Raw genomic sequence first — 20239 nt, 5'->3', positions numbered from 1 at the left:
AAAGTTACCATACGCACAATCATTTGCACAGAATACTGCAAATTGCATTGCTCTTGATAACTAAATCAGTCGAGTCAATCTAGTAGAAAAAAGCTTATTTTCAATTTTCTTTTTTGCTTCTTTCAGAGAAATCCTTTGACTGCTGCGCCCCTATATTTCTGAGGTTTATGTCTCGCTTGAGCTAATTCGTTCGGTTATTGTAAAACGACAAACGTTTGCCAGCGCCTTTGGCAGAACGACCGTGAAGCTCCGCGTTTAAACGGCAGTTTTATGACTGACAGAAGCTTACAGCGGAATGCAGTCCAGAATCATTTAGGAAGAATATCCTCCTCGTTTTTATCACTGTGAATACATTAGCTAAGTAATTAAATTATTATTCTTTCAAGTCATAATTTCCAGATCCAGCTCCATCCTCAAAAATAGTCTGTCATTAGCAGAATAGAATAGAATAGAGTAGAGTAGAACAGAATAGAATAGAATAGAATAGAATAGAATAGAAATGTCTACAATTCTACTATATGCTCATTGACAGGATGATGACTTACATTGAGAGGAACATACATGCATGAATAAGTAGGACTTACTGAATAACAGAATGTGCTGTTTTTTAAAAGTGATTTTAAAAAGACGCTTATTAGGTGCAGTGAGATGACTTTGCCAAGGCAGACACAGAGGTGCAGTTCAGTGTCCTGATAGCCATAGCAATAACAAAACTGGAAAAACAAGGAACACTATGCTTATTATCGCAGGAGTCACGGTGTTAGCCTTTGCTAAAAGATGCTCCACGGGAGCCACACCTGTTAGCTTAATGTTAGGTGTGGAGCTCTCATGCTTTCCGAGCTCAGTGGAGACAGAAATTGCCATATTCCCCGTGGGTCGAAGACACAAGCCTCATGAATGCACACAATTTGCGAAAGCTTTCGCAGTTTAGTAGGTTAACACCCTTTTCCCACTGAAGAAATTCCTCAGAGACTTCAGCTCTCTTATACCTCAGAGATCTCAGCTCTCTTATACCTCAGAGATCTCAGCTCTCCTACCTCAGAGGTCTCAGCTCTCTTCATCTTGCAACTTTGTCTAGTATTACTTGTGACATCAATATGTTATGTGTTGTGTCACAGGATTATTATATATATTTTTTTTGCTTTAGAATCAAAACATGCAGCAAAATGAAACTGGCCATGTGTTGCAGAGCATCTGTGCAACACTGGCCTTGATTATGAGGTGTGTAATAATAGAGGCCATGAAAATTTGAGGTTTTTACCCTGATGATACTGCAGTTTTGCTGCACTTGAATTTGTAGCATAGTGTACATGTGAATCATTCAATTCTGGGTGATTCTTTCATTTTAAACCAAAGCTATAGCAGACAGGTAGTCATCACACATGATTTGTAGATCAAAGGACTCAAATTTCAAGGCTAGGGAGGTAGATTATTAGTCAAGTAGGTAGATAAGTTTAAAAAGGCAATCATTTGGGGGTCTGGAATGGAATAAATTAATTTATGTTATTTCTTATGGGAAAATCGACTTGGACCTCGACTAAATCACAGCTAGATCAGCCTTCTGGAACAAATTAAGTTTGTGTTCCTTGGTACCACTGTACGTATAATTTTAACATTGGCTGTGGCTGCTTTGTTTAAGGTATCAATGCTGTCTGTTCAATGTGGCTTTTCTATACGGTAAGCACCAGAATCTATGGATTTCAATGTTCTTTGAAACTGGAATAAGAGGTAGGTTAAGGCAGTTAGTTATTGAAAGTACACTGCAGTTCTACTTCGTGCAGTTTCTACAGCAGGGGTGCCCAGTCTAGTCCAGAAAGGGTTCTTGTGTATATGGGTTTTCGCTGCAACTCCCTAATTAGATTACTAATTAGAGGACTGACTGACTGAAGAGTCTTTACACTGGGCTATGAACAGCTGACCTAAAGGTTATCCCAAAAACTTCATACACTCTGGTCCTTTGCGAATAACACTGGTTAATCGTCAGTTTTACCTTTGTTCTTATGTTTTCACGGCACAGTTTGTTATTCATGAAGGATGATTGCCTTCCATATGCCTAACTATGAGTAACTCTGACTTTTCCTGCTCTGTTAAAATCATATCTTTATACACATTTACTTTATTTATCAGACTCATTTGTGCAAAGCAACACACAACTGAGGCAAATGTACCACTGTAGTACCCTCCTTTCTGGTTATCCATCTGGATCCTTCAATAAAGTAAAGTTGGTACAAAATTCAGCAGCCAGAGATCTTACAAAAATTGGAAAATCCTATCATATTATCCCTGTTCTGTGCTCCCTTCACTGGCTTCCTGTTAAGTCACGGATTGATTACAAAATACTGCTACTAACTTACAAAGCACTGAATGACTTTGCACCAGAAGAGATCTACTGGTCTCTTACAACCATCCTTGCCTGCTTCTATCTCAAGGGGCAGGATATCTGTTAGTACTTAGAGTAGAAAGAGCTAAGGCAGGCTGTAGAGCATTCTCTTATAGAGCTCTGCAGCTGTGAAATGGTCTTCCAGCGGATGTGCGAGATTCAGGCTCACTCTCAGTATTCAAGTCAGGACTAAACACACAAGTGACTCTAGTTCTAGCTCTAGTTAACTGCTCACTCCCAGTCAGACCTATAGTGTGAGGTGTAGAGCCTGGTGGGGATCGGTGCCATTGGCTTTGGATGAGCTGAACTGTCAGTGCTGTCACTCTAGCATCACCCCCCCCCTTGTGGAATTGGAGTGCTGACATTTCAGGGACTCCCCATGACTGTGATCCCATCTGCCTCTCTCTCCTACTTATGGTGCCATAGCCATATCTGCCAGAGCTTACATATTACACTCACCTAACTGTTTGCATCTCTCCCCTCCTTTGGCTAATGCACCTTTTATTTCCCCTACCCTTCCTGGGGTGTGCTGCTAGGAGACCTAAAAATATCATGATATTCTTCCTACCCTGCTGCCTGCGACGCCTCTACTACCTGTGACGTCTTTCCAGCCTGCCCGCCTTTCTGCCTGTGACACCTCTCCCATATACCCTGCTGCCGTACCACTGTTCATCCTGCCGTCAGAAGCAGCACCAGCACCTGTGTGCCATCACCTGCCTGCTCCCACTTTGAGACGCAAATCTTAAAATCTGGAAAGTGTAAATTAGGATTTTGCCATCATATTCATTTGACTTCCTCTGCTGGCCCCTGGATTCCCTCTTTGAGTCTGGTTTCTTCCTCCTACTGAGTTTCTCTTTGCCACTGTCACCTCTGGCTTGCAGGGACAATGAAAAGCACTTTGATACAATATAATATAATGTCGTGAAAATGTGCTATACAAAATAAGGTCTATTGACTGATTGATAGTCTGGATCGGCATACTCCATTGAGACCATTGAAGGGTGCACACTTACACATTACTGATATTTAGAGACACTAGTTCACCAGTTTTGGACTGTGAGTTTCTTGGGACATCTCGTGCCGTAATAATGAAGAAGTGTGAAGCTGTAAGGTGCAATTACTACCCAGAGAGCGGCATGCTGGCTAAAAGGTGTTTATGAAGTTTTATGTTTCATCTGTAGTGACTCATGAATTGATTTATTTAAAGTGCTGCGAGCTTCTGTCAGCTGGCTGGCATGACATCATTAAATCGAGACAAGTCTGCACACACATTGACATGTATGAGACAGTTGTATATCCTTGTGACTAGTCTGTAAGGCATGCAAACTATCCCAACGCTTTTGATGTAGCTAATTTTAGGCTAATAGTGGAATACTATAGATTTGCAGTAAGATTTCTTATGTGAGCGTGAGTCTGAAAGCACCAGTGTGGCTATCTTGTTTATTTATTCGGCAAGACTTCTGCAATTAGTGCTAAAATTTTACACCAAGTAATTAATCCATTACATGTATATGGTATAAAATAAGATTTATGCATTTAGCAAGTACCAGAGCAGAGTGCCTTCGAGAATATAGGCACTGAGACGAAACTACGGGAGTGTGAGACACGGTTTTACTGCGAAAATAACGAAAGCTGAGTGCCGCTACGTCCCTGAAAAAATCGGAACCAAATTCTGTCATTTCCGCATTTTCCCACCGGCGTGGTTTTCGTTATGGACAAACCACTTCCGGTTTCTGTTTCCTGTCCGTCTGGAGCAGGTTAGCGGGCTCGGCGTAAGGTTTGTTTTTTGTTGCATAGATAGCAAATGTAGTAATGCGTATTACTTATATTTTGCTAGGTGCTTGCGTCGTATCACTTTCTGTGCGATTATCTCTGACTGTCATGACATTAGCCACCGATTTTAATTATAAAAACAATGGTAGTAGGTGTAGCGGTATGTTTGGGTTGTAATGTGGCTTTAATGACCTGTCTTTCTTACCCTTTATGCTTGCATAATTGAGCGGAGTCTGTACGACTGCATTAATATGTCATATTTATGCAGATGCTGTTTTATTTTAGCGGCTGTCGTTTAAACACCGCTATCACATGCACAGCGCTGGTATATATCATGGCCATATCCTGTCAACTGTACAGACAGGAAAATCGCTTTTCTCAATTCTGGTTTATTGTTTGAAATGCATTCTTAAGTAAAACATTTATTTAAAAATGCATTGATTTAGTATAATGACGGATTACAGTTGACAAACATAATTTTGTAAAGAGGACTAATTTTTGCGAGTAAGAGATTTCCTTTCAGTGATCCGAAACTGTGACCGATGTCGTGCAACTTGTAAAGGATGATCCTCTTTCGGTTAGCAGTCCAAGCCTATTCAGAAAATGGAGTTTGCAGAGCTGATAAAAACACCCCGTGTGGATGGGGTGGTCCTGCATCGACCCTTCATGCCCACGGTGGAGGGGACCCTGTGCCTAACGGGGCACCACCTCATCCTCTCCTCCCGGCAGGACAGCATAGAAGAGCTGTGGCTCCTTCATTCCAACATCGACTCTATTGAGAAGAGGTTAGAGCTGCTGTTTACCAGTGATTTCTGTGGCGTGTGATGGTAAAAACACCATCACTGTTCCTGGCATTGCCTTATGCCTGTCCTTTGAATAGAGATGTTGAATAGAGTGCTTGTTTTTTATGAACTCCATCTTAGAGCTGCAGATGTCGTCGTTATTTGTCATTTGGTTGCTTTGGATTTTTTTTTGGCCCAGTTAAGGATTTCCAATGAATAAATGAATGAATTTAAAAATGGAAGTGTTCTGTAGGGTCATGTTGTTGTCTTTTAATTCAAAATAACTTTTTACTCAGATGATAATCATCTCAGGGTTTGTTTCAACTTTTGTTCTATTCTGTCTATTCTGACACTGATGGGAGTGAGGCCTTGGTTAAAATCTTGCCAAATATTTATTAAAGTGATACACACCAAGGAGAGTACAGATAAATAAATAAAGGAAAATGACACGGTGAGCATATTTGTGAGTATTTTTAGTTTGATAAGAATGTAACATTACTGGAGTCGCCCTGTAGCTCTGGACAGACATTCTGGAGCAGAATCAGGAAAAATAGTGGTTTAGCTTATGTTTACCTCTGCTTAACACATGCTTACCTGCAGCTCCAGAGTCCCCCCCCCCTCCCAAAGTCTGTGCATCACAGTTCCATTACATATTCTCACTGTAGGTTTGTGGGGTCACTGGGGACCATTGTGGTCAAGTGTAAAGACCTGAGGGTCATTCAGCTGGATATCCCAGGGATGGAGGAGTGCCTGAACATCGCCAGCTCCATCGAGGTGATGAGACCCTTCCCAAGTGGCCAGATCTGTCCACTTGCTAGGTCCCACAGGCCCAGTCACCGCTCCTTCTCTGTCTGCAGGCCTTGTCCACACTGGACTCCATCACCTTGATGTATCCCTTTTTCTATCGGCCAATGTTCGAGGTCATCGAGGATGGGTGGAACCTTTTCCTTCCTGAGGAGTTTTTCAAAGACATCGAGTCCTCGGTACAGATATTGTTTCTGTTCCCTTTTCTAGATTGATGGGATATTAGTATCTTTTTCCTGGCCTGCAGTGTAAAGCGGTGAAGTCCTGCTTAGTAACATTCGCAGGTGTTTGGGAAACTTAGCTCTTAGTAGCATCTGTTGTTTGATCATTTGTCAGATGGCGAATAAAAATGGTGTTAAATGGTTTTCCATACAGACAGATGAGTGGAGGCTGAGCAACGTGAACAAGGACTTCTCTGTCTGCCCAACGTACCCTGCGCTGGTGATCGTACCCAAAGCCGTGGACGACGACACCCTGTGCAAGGTCGCCACCTTCAGGCAGGGAGGCCGCTTCCCGGTTCTCAGCTACTACCACAAGAAGAATGGCATGGTGAGCAGAGGGTGCTCCGATAGTACGGCATTGGGGAGCAGCATGTGGCTCTGTGGGCTAAGCCTGTCTGCCTGTAATCAGAAGGTCGCAGGTTCAAACCCAGCCTCAGCCTGCGGGTCTTTGAGCAAGGCCCTTAACCCCCAGCTCCCTGGGCGCCGCTACTGGTGGCAGCCCTTCGCAGACAACTTCCTCTATGAAAAAGGAAGTTGTGGGAGGCGTAAAGACAATTTCCCTACGGGGATCAATAAAGTATGGATTATTATTATTATTATTTATTATTATCTGGTGGTGGTCCGGTGTGAACAGTGCTCAGAGATTGTCTTTTAATCATTGTTCCTGACTGATAGACACCCAGTGTGCTGTGTGTTTGGTCCAACATAACAGAAACTCTCTGTATTGCACATTTCCTGTTTAGTATGACGTATATGTTTTTAGAGTGCAGATTGTCTGTATGTTTTTTTTTCTTTTTTGTACTTTTAAACAGGATATATAACAGTAAAATAGTCAACATGATCTTTGTAGAACTGAAAAGATAAGTAACTCTAGCAATTTCTTTGTGTTCATACTTCCATTGTGGTTTTCCTGTTTTTTTCCCTTCACTTCATGAAATGTCCTCTTTACTCACATTACCAGTGGCCAAAGGGCCCATTATTCATGGCAGGATGTAATGAAAAGGGGGTTTACCCAACCCCGCCACCCCCCAGCTTCAGCTCCTTTATGAGGTTAACCTGCACTGTTGCCATGACTACTTTTGTTCCATGTCCGAGTGATGGCCCATGCTGCTCCAGAACCAGAGCTGCCTCTTCTGCTGGTCCATGAGTCTGGGCTGGACCTCTGGGCAGGGTCTGGGGGGTGCAGAGTGGTCCGTTCGAGATAGATATGGACAGACTGGGTGTCTCTTAGATGGAGGCTTCGCTGCATTGCTTAGAAGGACTGTGGATAAGAAGGGAATTTTTGCAGTGTAGGAGTCTTATTTAGGTTATTTCACTGGAATGTCTTTGCTTTGAGATTCCTGTTGTAAAACAAGCCTCTTTTGATGCCAGTGGGCGGATCCCTGTGCTGGAGGCGACAGCTTCGGAGTGGCAGTGTGAGCTTTCGCCACCAGAGCTAAAGGTCTCCTCACCCCACCCACATTGTCCGACTCCCAGAAAGTGACATGGCGTGTTTTCTGAGCAGGCGAGGCGTACCTTAAGCGAGGAGGCAGGGATGATGCCTTAAGCTGCCGGGCGCCTGCCCCCCCCTGCACCTTCAGACGGCCCCGCCGAATCACCAATGAGAAATTTAGCACGTTTTTCCAAAAATGTATTTCTGGAACTTTGACTCAGTATTGAGTCTGCAATGAACTTCGCCGGACACGCTTACTGGGGGGGGCGCTACAGGCTGTGCAGGATGTCTGTGAATGACGTCACCGACGAGTCCAGAGATGGAAAAACAAGGTGTGTCAGTGTCGCAGTGCCTGGTGGGGCTGGCCCACAGCTCTGATTTACCACCTCCCCCCCCCCCCCCCCCCGGGCCTGGTCACGGTGACCCAGTCCTTATCTCCCACTCAGGATGGGAACGTGTCAGGCGCCTGCAAGTAGAACGAGCCCCTTTTTATTGACTTCACTCTAATGGCGTATCGTAAATGAGGCCATCTCCTCTGCACCCACCTCTCCCCCTCCTCTCTATTCTCCCGTTTTCCTCTCCTTTTTCTTGAGGGCTGTTGCTCTCCCTCCCTCTGCTGGCCTGCTTTCCCCTCACCCTCTCTCTTACTCTCTTTTTATTTAAAATGTATTTTTAACTCATAGACCAGGCGGCTGGGTAAACAGAGTCAAACACGGTGCCTCCGCTGGGACCTGCAATTTCGATGTACGTCACTGTTACGTGTCTGCAGTTGTTTCTTAGGTCTCATACGCTGTAGCAGGGACCTGGGGAGCCAGATGACTGGAACTGTGGGCAAAGGGGAAAAAATGGTTGCTGTAGGTTAGCGGGTTTTTTGGGAATGAGGTTTTGATTTGCATCGTTCGTCGATCCTAGGAGCTATCCACGAGATGACAAGCATCTTCTAGCTTCTGCAGACTGTCCCTCGGCCTGATAGGATCGGTGCTTCTTTGTGAAGTTTAAATGATCTGCATGAACAGCACTGATATCTCTCCGGAAGCAGGGGGCGGAGCCACGCCGGCAAGCGTGCCGCCGTTGAAGTGCCGTGGGGGAAGTGGTGCGGTGCTCGTTTGTTGATGTCTGTCCTGATAAAGGATGCCGTCGCTCAGCCGTTCAGGCTCAATCAGCATGTTTCATCTGTGTTTCCTCTGTTTACAAGAAATACAGCCGTTCGGGGTGGGGGGGGTGGTAGGGTTCATAGCTTTTCCTTGGGGGCATTTTACATGCTGGCAGATCTGCTGTCTGACAGATTTTCTTTTTGGGTTTAAACTTTTATTTTTTAGCTTGTTCTGCGTGATTCTGCATGGTGGGTGTTTTCCGCTGTTGTTTGAGGGCAGCTGTGTGGACGCCTGCAGCGGAGTGTATCAGTCAGGCGCAGTCTGTTTACTGAAGCACTTAATCAGCTGATCCTAATTACCCCTTTATTTGAGTAGAGTTTATGGGAAGGTGGGGGGCTTGTTTAATTAACTTTATATACCAGATGTTTGTTCAAACAAGCAGATTGCAAGCCATGGTTAACAAGTTAATCTTGCTAGTGGTGGTTACTGACCAAAACCTACACACAAACACACACACCTGCCGTCATTATTTACTGAATGTCTTTATTAAGTGAAGCAATGGAAAATAGAAAATGGCATCAACATGCAACTCTCATGCCAAAATGTTAATGCGAATTAAATTGTTAATCTGTTAAATTGTTAACGCAAACTAAGTGTGATGCAACTTTAGAGCGACACTGTGTGTATGTACAGCGATGGGCCAAAGCATAATGACCACCCCCCTGCGAATTGAATAATGTTGATTATCTCATAAAAGCTATGTGTGCCAAGGTCTGGGATATACTAGACAGTACGCCTACATTCATTACTTGTAGCCGACATGTAGAATGCAGAAGAAATGGGCAGAGATAAATCTCTGAGTGGCTTTGATTGGGACCAGGCTGGTGGGGAGCTCACGGTCAGCCATGGTGAGCGCTTGCTGAAAGAGATCCGAGGAGGGAAAGACCACAAACCAGCAGAGGGGTGACTGTGGCACAAATGGTAGATAATTTTGGTGGTCATGGGAGTGATGAGTCATGGAGCCCTGCTGCGTGTGGGAGCCGTGAACCACACGTGTCGGTCCAATGCGTCCGATGCTCGATTCCTACCAGGGGTTCATCAGACGAGGCTACCTTCCATTCCTCCAAGGTGCAGACGCATGTCTAAGCAAGCTTATGGGGGTGAGGCGGGGGAGGTACAGTGAAGAGTCAGCCAGCATGCAGCACCCCGTTGAGTTTAAAGCCCTTTCTCAAGGGCCCACAGACGTGACTATTCTGAGGCTCAAACCAATGACCTTCTGATCACAGGCGCGGAGGCTTATCCCGCCGAGCCGCGCACCATGCCGTGTTTGCTATGGAATACTTTGCACACAGGCTCTGTCAGATGCCAGCAGAAGCTCAGGCCTTTCGCCTCCCCCTCTCTGCTGCTGTCCCCAGGTGATGATGCGAGCGGGCCAGCCCCTGACCGGTACCAACGGGCGGCGCTGCAAGGAGGACGAGAAGCTGATCAACGCCACGCTGCGGGTCGGCAAGCGCGGCTACATCATCGATACACGCACCATCAGTGTGGCGCAGCAGGCCAAGGCGCGGGGGGGCGGCTTTGAGCAGGAGGCTAACTACCCACAGTGGAGGCGCATCCACAAGGCCATTGAGAGGTTTGCCCCTCCCCGCAGCCCACCGTGCTCGTCGCCGCATCAAAGTTACATTCCTCCCCAAGAAGCTGATCCATATCGATTTTATGCATTTGTCAATTCAAAAACATATTCGTAAACTAATAGAATTGGCAGGAGATCGATAAGGTCAGAAAGCAGGAATCTAGGTGAGGCTGCTAGGTGCAGTGAAAGGAATAACCTCCTGTGGAACGTAACTGTGTAACGTCAATATCATCTCAATTTGCTTATTTAGTAGCTGCTTTTGTCCAAAGCAAAGTACAGGTGAGTAAAGCATTGTCTCAGAGAACAGTATGGGATATGGGCCTTGCTCAAGGGTCCAGTAGAGATATGATTGCTCTGTCAGCCATGGGATTCAAACCCACAACCTTCTGGGCACGGGCTCCGCTCTCTATGAGCTATACACCGCTAACTGCTTTTTTTTTTTTTCCGGTGGTGTTTGACATGGTTTTGCTATCAGTGTTGTATTTTTCTGAACTTTCCTGGACAGACAACCTCACTCAGCTGAAGCCACATCTAAAAGTGCTTTAGGGTTAACACTTATCCATTCATCTGTCCATCCATCCACCTTCTATCTGCTTGTCCTGTTCAGGGTCTTCAGGGGCCTGGAGCCCGTCCAAGGTCGCATAGGGCACAAGGCCGAGATACAACCTGGATGGGATTAGTTCACAGTTACATTAAACTGATCTGTGGATTTCACTTTGGCGTTCAAGACTTTGATGTGAGGAGACGTGAGCCTCTTCTCCCCTCTCAATACACAGGTCTAACATCCTCCAGGAGAGTCTGATCAAGCTGGTGGAGGCCTGCAACGACCAGAGCCAGAACATGGACCGCTGGCTGAGCAAGCTGGAAGCCTCCAACTGGCAAACCCACGTCAAAGAGATCCTCACCACGGCCTGCCTGGCTGCGCAGTGCATCGACCGGTGAGGAGTCCCCTCAGACCCCCCCGCCGGTGGCCCACGTACTTCCTGCCAGTGACAACAGAAACACTGAGCACCGCCATAGATGGATGCACACAGGGTTATATAGAAGTGCATCTACAAGGAGAGAAGCCAGGAGACGGTGGAGGAGAGAAAATGAAAAAATTGGGGTTTGCTGCTCACTTGGCCTCATCCCAGGGTTTCTCTATTAGGTTACTGATTGTCTTTTGCTTTATTCTTAGGGAGGTTTTCGTTGATACGCGTGTAGGTAGTTCACTGGATGTTGTTTGTCGCTTTGGTCTTTGTCACTCCCGAAGTTCACCCTGGTGTCACGTCCGCTACCCCCATATTTTCAAAATACATCCTTTCTTAATGGAAGCCCGTTTTGTCAGTCCATTTCTTTGTCCTCCGCTCCCTTATCCTCCCTTCCCCCCATCCCCTACTCTCATTGCTGTGGATATCCCTTCCAGCTGAAGGTCTCTCATCGTGTTGGATGCCTTCTGACTCTGCTTCCACTCCCCCCCCAGGGAGGGCGCTTCTGTGCTGGTCCACGGAACCGAGGGCTCCGACTCCACGCTCCAGGTGACGTCGCTGGCCCAGATCATCCTGGACCCGGGATGCAGGACCATGAGGGGCTTCCAGGCTCTGGTGGAGCGGGAGTGGCTGCAGGTATGTGGTGGGGTTTAAGCCCACCAGTGACGCCAGACTGATAAAGGTCATAAATACCCATGATGGCAATCTGGCAAGTTTAGCTGCTAATCTGCAAAAGTATATTTCTCTACCAAACAAACAGTAAACTCATGCGTTGACATGTATTCACCGCGTGATGTTCTGTTACATTATTTACGGTTCAGACACCGAAATAGTAGAGAACATAACGTTTAGTTCATTGTACTTGTTTTCTTGAACTTTTATTTTCCATATTTATTTTATCGATTGCAAATAAGCTGACAGATGTATTGCTCTGTTTAGATTACAACTGTTCCTAATTGTGTAAAAAATAAACAATTTTGAAAAAAAAAATCTGCTTTCCTGCTGCACTGAAATTGCACTAAGCTGTGAACCCAGAGCCAGGGTTTGTTTTGAACCGTGAATTTTGTGCTACACCTCTAGTGTTTACAGATTATTGACATATTAAAGATTATCTCCCCTGTCCTCCTGTCCCTCCTCTGTCCCCCTCTCTTGCCTTTCTCTCTCTCCTCTGTCCCTCACTCCCATCTCTCCTCTGTTCTCCTATCCCTCCTTTGTCCCTCTTTCCTGTCACTCCTCTGTCCCCTGTCCTTCTGTCCCCTCTCCTCCCCCTCTCCTGCCCTTCTTTTCTTCCCCTGTCCCTCTCTTTTTGTCTCTCTATTCTTCTTCTATCCCTCTCTCCTCTCCTGTCCCTCATCTGTCCCCCTCTCTTGTCCTCCTACTCCTCCTCTATCTCTCTCCTCTCCCTCCTTTGTCCCTCTTTTTGTCTCCTTGTCCCTCCTCCATCCCTCTCTCCTGTCTTCCTTGTCCCTACTATCTCCCTCTGTCCTGTCCCCTTCTCTGATCATCTCTCTTGCCCTGTCTGCTGTCCCTCCTTTGTCTCCTTCGCTCACCCTCCTGTCCCTCCTCTATCCCTTCCCACCCCATCCCACAGGCAGGCCACCCTTTCCAGCAGCGGTGTATCCAGTCGGCGTTCTCCAACAGCAAGCCGCGTTGGGAAGCTCCTGTCTTCCTGCTCTTCCTGGACTGCGTCTGGCAGATCCTACACCAGTTCCCCTGCTCCTTCCAGTTCAACGAGCACTTCCTGGTGTTGCTTTTCGAGCATGCATACGCCTCACAGTTCGGCACCTTCCTAGGGAACAGTGCGGCTGAGCGGTCAGTGCGCAGAGTCTCTCACAGCGACCGTGTACTCGTAATATGCAGCACACACCTACTCCAGGTTTCACATGCGGCTACATGCGAGAAAGCCAGTATTCGCCCTGAAAATGCTGATCCACAGTTTCTACCTGACAGAACTACTTTTTTTATTGTAATTGGTAGGCTTTCCTTCTTGATTTAATTACAGAATAGGTTTACCAGGCATGCTCTACATGCTTCCTGTTTATAAGATGCGCAGTTCCGAAGGCAAGATTACAGGCGTGATCAAGAGCATCGGTCAAGGAGTGCTGTGATGTGTTTGACCCCCAGGGGGCGACTCAACAGGATTGTAGTTTATGCAAGCAGATATGTGAACTGTCATCGATCATAAACTGCTGACTACCACACCAGTGAAATGACTTATTTGCAGATCTGCTGTGGCAGAAGTGTGGCAAAAATCACACGTACAGTAAAATGACAGCCAGTTGAGAGGTCCACCTGAGTGTAACTGATGACTTGTCTGTATATGCTGGTCTTGGAGCAAAATACTCAGACTTTTTAGCCATTAATACTTATGTAGGCATTTACAGATTTGTCAACACACCTACAAATCTCAGTACACTTGCAAATCTCATTACCCATATGAATCTCATTGCGCACACATTCTGAAGACACATTTACAGATTCCTGTACATATCTGCAAATCTCAGTACGCATTTACAAATTCTTTTACACATACAAATCTGATTACGCACACACGGATTGATATAGTCACACAACTCTTCGTACACGTTTGCAAATAATTTTGCTGCAATAATAGCCCCATACATTATTCCCTTTATTACAGCCTCAGCGAGGTGAGAAGACAACACTGATTTCTGTAGTACTTCAGCGTGTTTGTGAACTGAAGACTGACGTGTAAATAACAAGTCTCGTGTCTGCGTGTGTCTTTGTGTGTCTGCGTCTGCGTCTGTCTGCATGCGTCTGCGTGCTCAGGGTGAAGCTGAAGCTACCCCAGAAGACAGTGTCTCTGTGGTCCTGGGTGAACCGGCCCCAGGAAATGGAGCACTTCCTGAACCCACTGTATGAGACCAACAGCCTGGTGATCTGGCCCTCAGTGGCCCCGCAGAGCCTGCTCTTGTGGGAGGGTAAGGACCTGCCTCGTGCGTACCTCACCAGCACCTCCCACTCCTCAGTAGTAGCAGGAATTCTTCATCGATAGTCAGAAATGAGTAACACACAGGCTTCGGGGTCTGGCAGGTAATTGCACTTGAATAATTTCTTATTAGCATACCTGGTAAGTTTAAAGTCAAAGGTGATGATGTTTCGGTTAGGCAGAGCTGCATCTTTTGATGGCTGCTTGGTTTATGGATGTTCAGCAGTTATGTTCCAGCAGAGGGCAGTATAGAACATACAAAAATGTCTGAGGGAACATGGAATCGACGTAGCACTTGTCTGGCTGCGAATATGAATGTGTCTGCAGGTGATGTTTACTGGCTGTTTCTGTGCTGAAATTTGGAGCATCGCCACTTGTAGGGGAGGTGCTCCTTTCGGGCTTTGCCAGTTTGGACAGACTTCTTGGCTCACGCCATGTTTTTTCTCTGTTTTGATGAGATTTGGGGCAGTGATCAGCCAGCACCTGGTTATGAGAGCTAATATCCGCAGCGGCAGGTGTCTGGGGGTCTCGGTTTCAGCAAAGCCCCTGAGAAACCAGGGTGACCTACATTACTGTCCAAGCAGCCGCCTGGAGCTGGGAGAGGGACAGTCCAGCTGGCTTCCCCATTCCCCATTAGAGTCCTGCTGGATTTATACTGGCTGTGTTGTTCCCACCCCCCCAGTGCTGGGGGCAGGTTGGCATGTAAATATGTGACATTCGCGTTTTATGGCGGGTCCCTTTGTAGGCACGACCAGAGCGGAAGCACAGGGTTATAATCAGGGCGAGAACTTAAGGGTTTTTGCAACTAGCCAGCTGCTCTAGTTATGTTATAAAAATAAGCAAACAAACCAGATTAGTCCGACATGCATTTTTTTTTACTAGCCTGTGGGCTGGTGTTCGTTTTCTTGACTTCATGAGCTTAATTTCCCGCCCTGGCTGTAACGAATGCCGTCTCGCGTGGCAGTGAGTCTCCCTGAATGGGCTACGCTGTCACACCGTGAGGATTCCTCAGAGGAAGTCAAACGTCTGTGAGTATGGGAAGTCAAACGTCTGTGAGTATGGGAAGTCAAACGTCTGTGAGTATGGGAAGTCAAACGTCTGTGAGTATGGGAAGTCAAACGTCTGTGAGTATGGGAAGACTCCCTTCCCAGAATATGTGCTTTAATTATTTCTTTAGTTTGCTTTTATTGAACTTTTCAAGAAAAATACAATTAAATATCCCAGGACACAAATATAAAGAGCAACTTAATAAAGACAATTATATTAACATTGAATACAAACAATTGCAAAGAAAAATACTAGAAATAAATATGGAATAGAAAACAACCCAAAATAAAGAAAAACACAAACAAAAAATGTTAATGCTTAGATGTTATATTTGTCTGCTTGAAGTATCTTTTTCCAGCAGTTCAGCCGCTACGAGAATGAGATGTGCTACCAGCTATGGTTTCCTCAAGCTGTGATAGCCAATTTTTATTTTGTGATTCTGACCTGATGTTTGTGTCTTTCTTGGGGCTGGTAAAATTACTCTCAGCTCTCAAATCCGTATGACAGTGTGTCTCAGCCCGGTCCTTGGAAACCCATAAACGGTTTTTGTTTCCAGCTCTCGGGAGCAAAAATGTGGAGGGCAACCAAGAACATGCCCAGTCATGTGGGTCGCCGAAGACTGGGTTGGGGAATGCTGCTAAATGCTGGTATGTGTTTTTGGCATTGATGGTGCCCAGGATGGATCTGGATGGGCGGCACATCGTAGTTTATTCGCACAGACCGCAGAAGGTGGGGGGGGGGGGGGGGGGGGGGGGCGTGTGGATGCCACGGGGATGATCTGCAACATTGACCATGACATGTGACTGACAGTAAGCCAGCGAACTAAAGACAGATAGTGACCATGACCACAGATATGAGCTGAGCCCCCAACATGACCAGCGTACAGGCAGAAATGCATTGTGCTAATATTAAACCAAGCTGGGCTTGAATTTGGGATCTGCATGTCATGCATTACTGTGGATACGTCATCCGACTGATACTGTTAGCCGCTTAGCACTGCTAGCAGACTTTCAGCCGAGCGAAATACGGCCGTCGCCTCAGAAGACCTCGTATGGTCAGGGGATTCCAAAACGAACCGGGATAGAGGCCTGGAAAAGGTAGTCAAGAGTCCGCTCGGGTCTGATTTCGAAGACTAAAATACAAATGCTATGTTAAAGCTGCTCGTATGGTAATGATGAAGCTGATTCCTGGCAACCAGTTAGCTAACTGTTAAATATCATCTGAGAAGCTTGTCAGACCAGCTCTTTTTTTTGCGTGCTTGGGGAGCTATTAATAGATTTTCTCATGGATCTTAGTAACAGTGACTCAGTGACAATGGTCTCCATTGTGTGCTGGTTGTAGGAACCATTCAGAGTGACTCTCATTGAGTTTCCCTCTTACAGTCCTGTTATCACAATGGATGCAGACGGACTCGAGGTTGGTGTCTGAATGTGGCTGGTGGAGTTCCTGTGAATCGCTCCCTTTGTAAGGTGCATCAAAATGGAAATTCTGTCTCTTTATTGACCCACAGGAAACGTTCTGTGAAGTTGCTGAAAACTATTTTGCAGCTTTTTAAACTGATATCTATTCGACTTTCAGATCCGCCATTGACTCTGTACTCAGTTTTAATTGATACTTTATTGATCCCTCTGTGGGGAAATTGTCTTTATGCCTCCCTCAGCTTGCTCCATGTAGAGTAAGCTGTCCGCGAAGGGCTGCCACCCGCAATGGCGCCCACGGTTGGCAGTTCACGGTTAATCTTCATTCGCAATATTTTAACAGGCTGATTCCTCTCTTTGGAAACACCTCGAGGTGATGATTGCAGATATTGCTTAGAAACGCCACCCCACCCTTACAGAAATCTATTTACCACTTGGGTTCCTCTGCTTTGGATTCTTTTCTTGGAAGCACAGTTTGCAAGCCAGGGAACATTCCAGAGTAGATGTATGTCTTGACATGCATAAACTGTAGGGGCCATTTAAGGTTCCCGACTAGGGTACAGAGCGAGCGGATTTGTATTTGGGAATTTCCAGTACTGAAGAACACAAGTGAACGAAGAGTTCCAGTACTGAAGAACAGAAGAGTTCCGTTAAACCCCCTGGATGTCATTCTTGCCTTGTCCCAAATGTCAAGGATGCAGTGGTTGCATCCTTGCCAAACAAGACCAGCCCCACGATTCATTGCACCCCAACTTCGTTCTTGGGAGGCAAGTTTGCATGACCGGTCTTGCCAAGAGAAACGCCCCAAGAATTCTGTTCTTTGGTTTCAGTTACTAGCATCCAGGGCAACACTGGATGGGGTCTCTAGGGGTGTCGTGTGACAACTGAGAAGCTTTAAGGGCCCCCCGCTTGGGGACATGCCTGTGGTGACGGTGGTGTCCCTGTCAGCAGCTGACATTAATGCAGCCTCCTGTATTTTTAATCAAAGAACGTCACTGTTTTTGAAAATCTTCTGAATGACACCAGTGTTGACGGTGTCTGGGTGGTGATTTTGTTCTTGAAGCATTTAGTCAGATATCTGAGACTTTAAGACAGTGGATTTATTGGCTGGTGTAGCGATACTGCGTGGATTATTTAATTTTCGATTAAACTGAAAACTAAACTAAATCTTATCTTGACGGTGGTTCTGCGCACCCTGGCCTGACCTGACCACCCCTTGCTCCTGAACAGGGGTTTTCCTGCGCTGGAAACGCTCTTCCAAGTGCCTGGACGAGGCCTACGAGGAGATGGTGCACATCATCGAGTGCAACAAGGAGCTGCAGAGCAAGGTCAACGCTCTTCGGCGGCAGCTGGCCCAGCTGGAGACAGGGGACGGCCTGCTGGGGGAGCCCTAGCCGCCCAACTTCCCAGACACACTACCACCGTCCTGCCCCCCCTCCCCTACCAAGCTGGCGTTTTCCTGCACGCACACACACTACATCAAATGTTCAAAGCCTTTTGGTCCCATGGAGCCCCAGTTGTTAAACAGGCAGCTTGTGGCCGAATTTCCACATTCAGCACTACAGTAACAACAATAATGGCGTGACATAGTCCTACAGGCCATGAAAATATCCCCACAAACTCTTTCCTCGGACATTTTAACGGATACTAGACCATATATCCTTGCCTCTTGACTAGATAATATACTGACATATTGTTTGGCGTATATTTGTCCTAAATGCCATGTGAAAGATATTTTAAGAAATCTAAGCATCAAGCCTCTTAGAAATATCTGCTCATTTGTGCCCCCCCCTGCCCCCACCATCCACTAGAACAAATTCTTCTATTATTCAGTTTTTTTCCAGTAAGTCACATATTTTCCTAAGGCCAAAACGTTCTTCGCTCACGGCGTTTGTTAATTGGGACCAAGTAATCTCAGTTTTGGCTGCCTCTGCATGTGTAAGGTAATGATGAGGCATTAGCCCCCCCCCCCCCCCCCCCCCCCCCCGCCCCTCGGCAGCCCTCTCCACACGCTCCCCCCGGTCGGCGCCAGCTCAAGGTGCACTGTCATACATAAGCCAACATTTATTAAGGCACATATGCTCCAGATCTGCTCTCTCTCCCTTCCATATGTAGTTTTGCGGGAGGCTGGGCATTTAGCATAGCATACATTATGTGTGACAGACGCGTGGCAGACATACAGTGCCAGGGCTTAACAGCTCCCTGAAGGTGCACACCGGTGATCGTCTGACACCTTTATAATTCAGAGTACCAGTACTGTCATGTTGTTATATCTAACTAGCACTTTTGGTGTTCTTTTTTCCCAGCAGCCAAATGTCACACTTTGTTGTAAACTGTGAGTATAATCTTGTATAATATTCTAGTGATCACTATTGAACGCAGAAGCACCTGAATGCTTCCCATATCTCTTCTGTCTTTCCTGGTCTGGGTTTTTGTGTCTTTATATGATTTATTGGCAACACAGTAGCATATAATGCCTCAGAGAAAGTCTGTTTGATTAGTAAGGCTGGTTTTATCGGGCGATACTAAATAAATGGAACCGGAAGTGTGTCCAGAGAGCTTCAGGCAAACGGGTTCTGATGCATTGAGGGATTTCTTGGTCTGTACATTTCTTGTATAATTTATTTTTGCTTTTTAAAACGTTCTTCGACTGTGTGTCAAATGCCTCAGGCGGCTGCTATACTGACCAGGGAGCTTCCTGAGAATAAAGTTTGCAGGCTAAGTAATTCAGACGGGGTTTGGCACCGATATGGCAAATTTTAAAGGTTTGAATTGAATTGAGAACAATTTCAGACAGTTCAGTGTATTTTTCAGTTTGAGGTCGTTGAGAAAGGAAAAAAAAAAAAGCATTTACTTGAAGTGTCTTAAAGTGATTTTTTTTATTTTTGTTTTCATTGAATAGTGCTGTTAAGTTACTGCAGTTTTTGGCTCTATTATGTTGTATTCTGAATAATGTGTATGTGATTTTTTCCCACATTGATGGCATAAATATGACTGCACTAAATTGAGTTGATGCACTAAACGTTTCCTTTGTTTGTCTTTGTGTTGTGGGATCCTTTAGAACACGGGACTGTAAGCAGAACACAAATGAACTAAAATTAGAATACTTTGAGTTCAGCCTAAGTATTGTACTCCTATAGAGAATCTTTAGAATTATTCTGAGGACAGAATTGGATTTGCTGTCTTAATGAACCTTTTTTTCACTATTTAAATTAAGTCACTCAAAAATAGTGGACAGTTTTAGCCAGTTTGGGATTGTGATGTTTGTTACATTTGCCCTCCAATAGCCAAAGACTCTCTAATATTTGGGTTTATGCATTTTAAATTAATTTTAGGATATAGTTATGTTCTTACGGATTCCTTTCAGTGTACTTCAGTCCACTGAATGTGGAGTTTGCACACTTTCCCCTAACCCTAACCCAAAGTTAACCCTTTTGGCACCTCTAAAATGTCCGTAGGGTATGAGAATGCATGTGAGTGTGTGTGTGCCCTGTAGTAGGCTGGCATCCAGGGTGTATCCCTGCCTTGTGCCCTATGCTATCATAAACTGGTTGACTCCCACCTTTAAGGACCCTTGTAAAGCAGTGTCTGAATAAAACTGAATCTAGCCTGGGATGCAGGATGTGATTGTAAATGTGTACATTCCTGATTAAACAATTCCTGATCACAATTGCTTTGCTAATTTGCTAATAATCTAATCAGCAGCCAGATTTTAAAAGGTGGGCTAGACCAAAAAA

General features: G+C 45.7%; 1 protein-coding gene across 6 annotated transcripts; it reads left to right on the top strand.

The window, feature by feature from the left end:
- The first annotated feature begins 4080 nt into the window (after positions 1-4080).
- On the top strand, positions 4081-19524 carry mtmr9 (myotubularin related protein 9). Of its 6 annotated transcripts, none has more exons than XM_048985256.1 (11): positions 4081-4152; positions 4736-4938; positions 5601-5709; positions 5793-5918; positions 6115-6288; positions 9902-10119; positions 10896-11057; positions 11582-11723; positions 12679-12899; positions 13878-14029; positions 17733-19524. In XM_048985256.1, the coding sequence occupies exons 2-11, from the start codon at positions 4757-4759 to the stop codon at positions 17894-17896; spliced, it is 1650 nt and encodes a 549-aa protein (XP_048841213.1). In that variant the 5' UTR covers positions 4081-4152; positions 4736-4756; the 3' UTR covers positions 17897-19524. The 6 variants fall into 6 exon arrangements, with proteins under 6 accessions (XP_048841213.1, XP_048841209.1, XP_048841210.1 ...); XM_048985252.1 differs by having other exon boundaries at positions 4096-4157; positions 4739-4938; XM_048985253.1 differs by having other exon boundaries at positions 4104-4157.
- Positions 19525-20239: the final 715 nt, after the last annotated feature.

This window comes from Brienomyrus brachyistius, chromosome 19 (assembly GCF_023856365.1).
Source record: "Brienomyrus brachyistius isolate T26 chromosome 19, BBRACH_0.4, whole genome shotgun sequence".
NCBI lineage: Eukaryota > Metazoa > Chordata > Actinopteri > Osteoglossiformes > Mormyridae > Brienomyrus > Brienomyrus brachyistius.
This window is presented reverse-complemented; position numbering and strand designations above follow the sequence as displayed.

What these genes read in the sequence shown, in the direction of transcription:
- mtmr9 (XM_048985256.1), top strand. Translation starts at nt 4,757, where the DNA reads ATGGAGTTTGCAGAGCTGATAAAAACACCCCGTGTGGATGGGGTGGTC. An exon ending in TGGAGCGGGAGTGGCTGCAG is followed by an intron (nt 11,724 to 12,678) that starts GTATGTGGTGGG and finishes CCCATCCCACAG; the next exon opens with GCAGGCCACCCTTTCCAGCA. An exon ending in GAGCCTGCTCTTGTGGGAGG is followed by an intron (nt 14,030 to 17,732) that starts GTAAGGACCTGC and finishes GCTCCTGAACAG; the next exon opens with GGGTTTTCCTGCGCTGGAAA.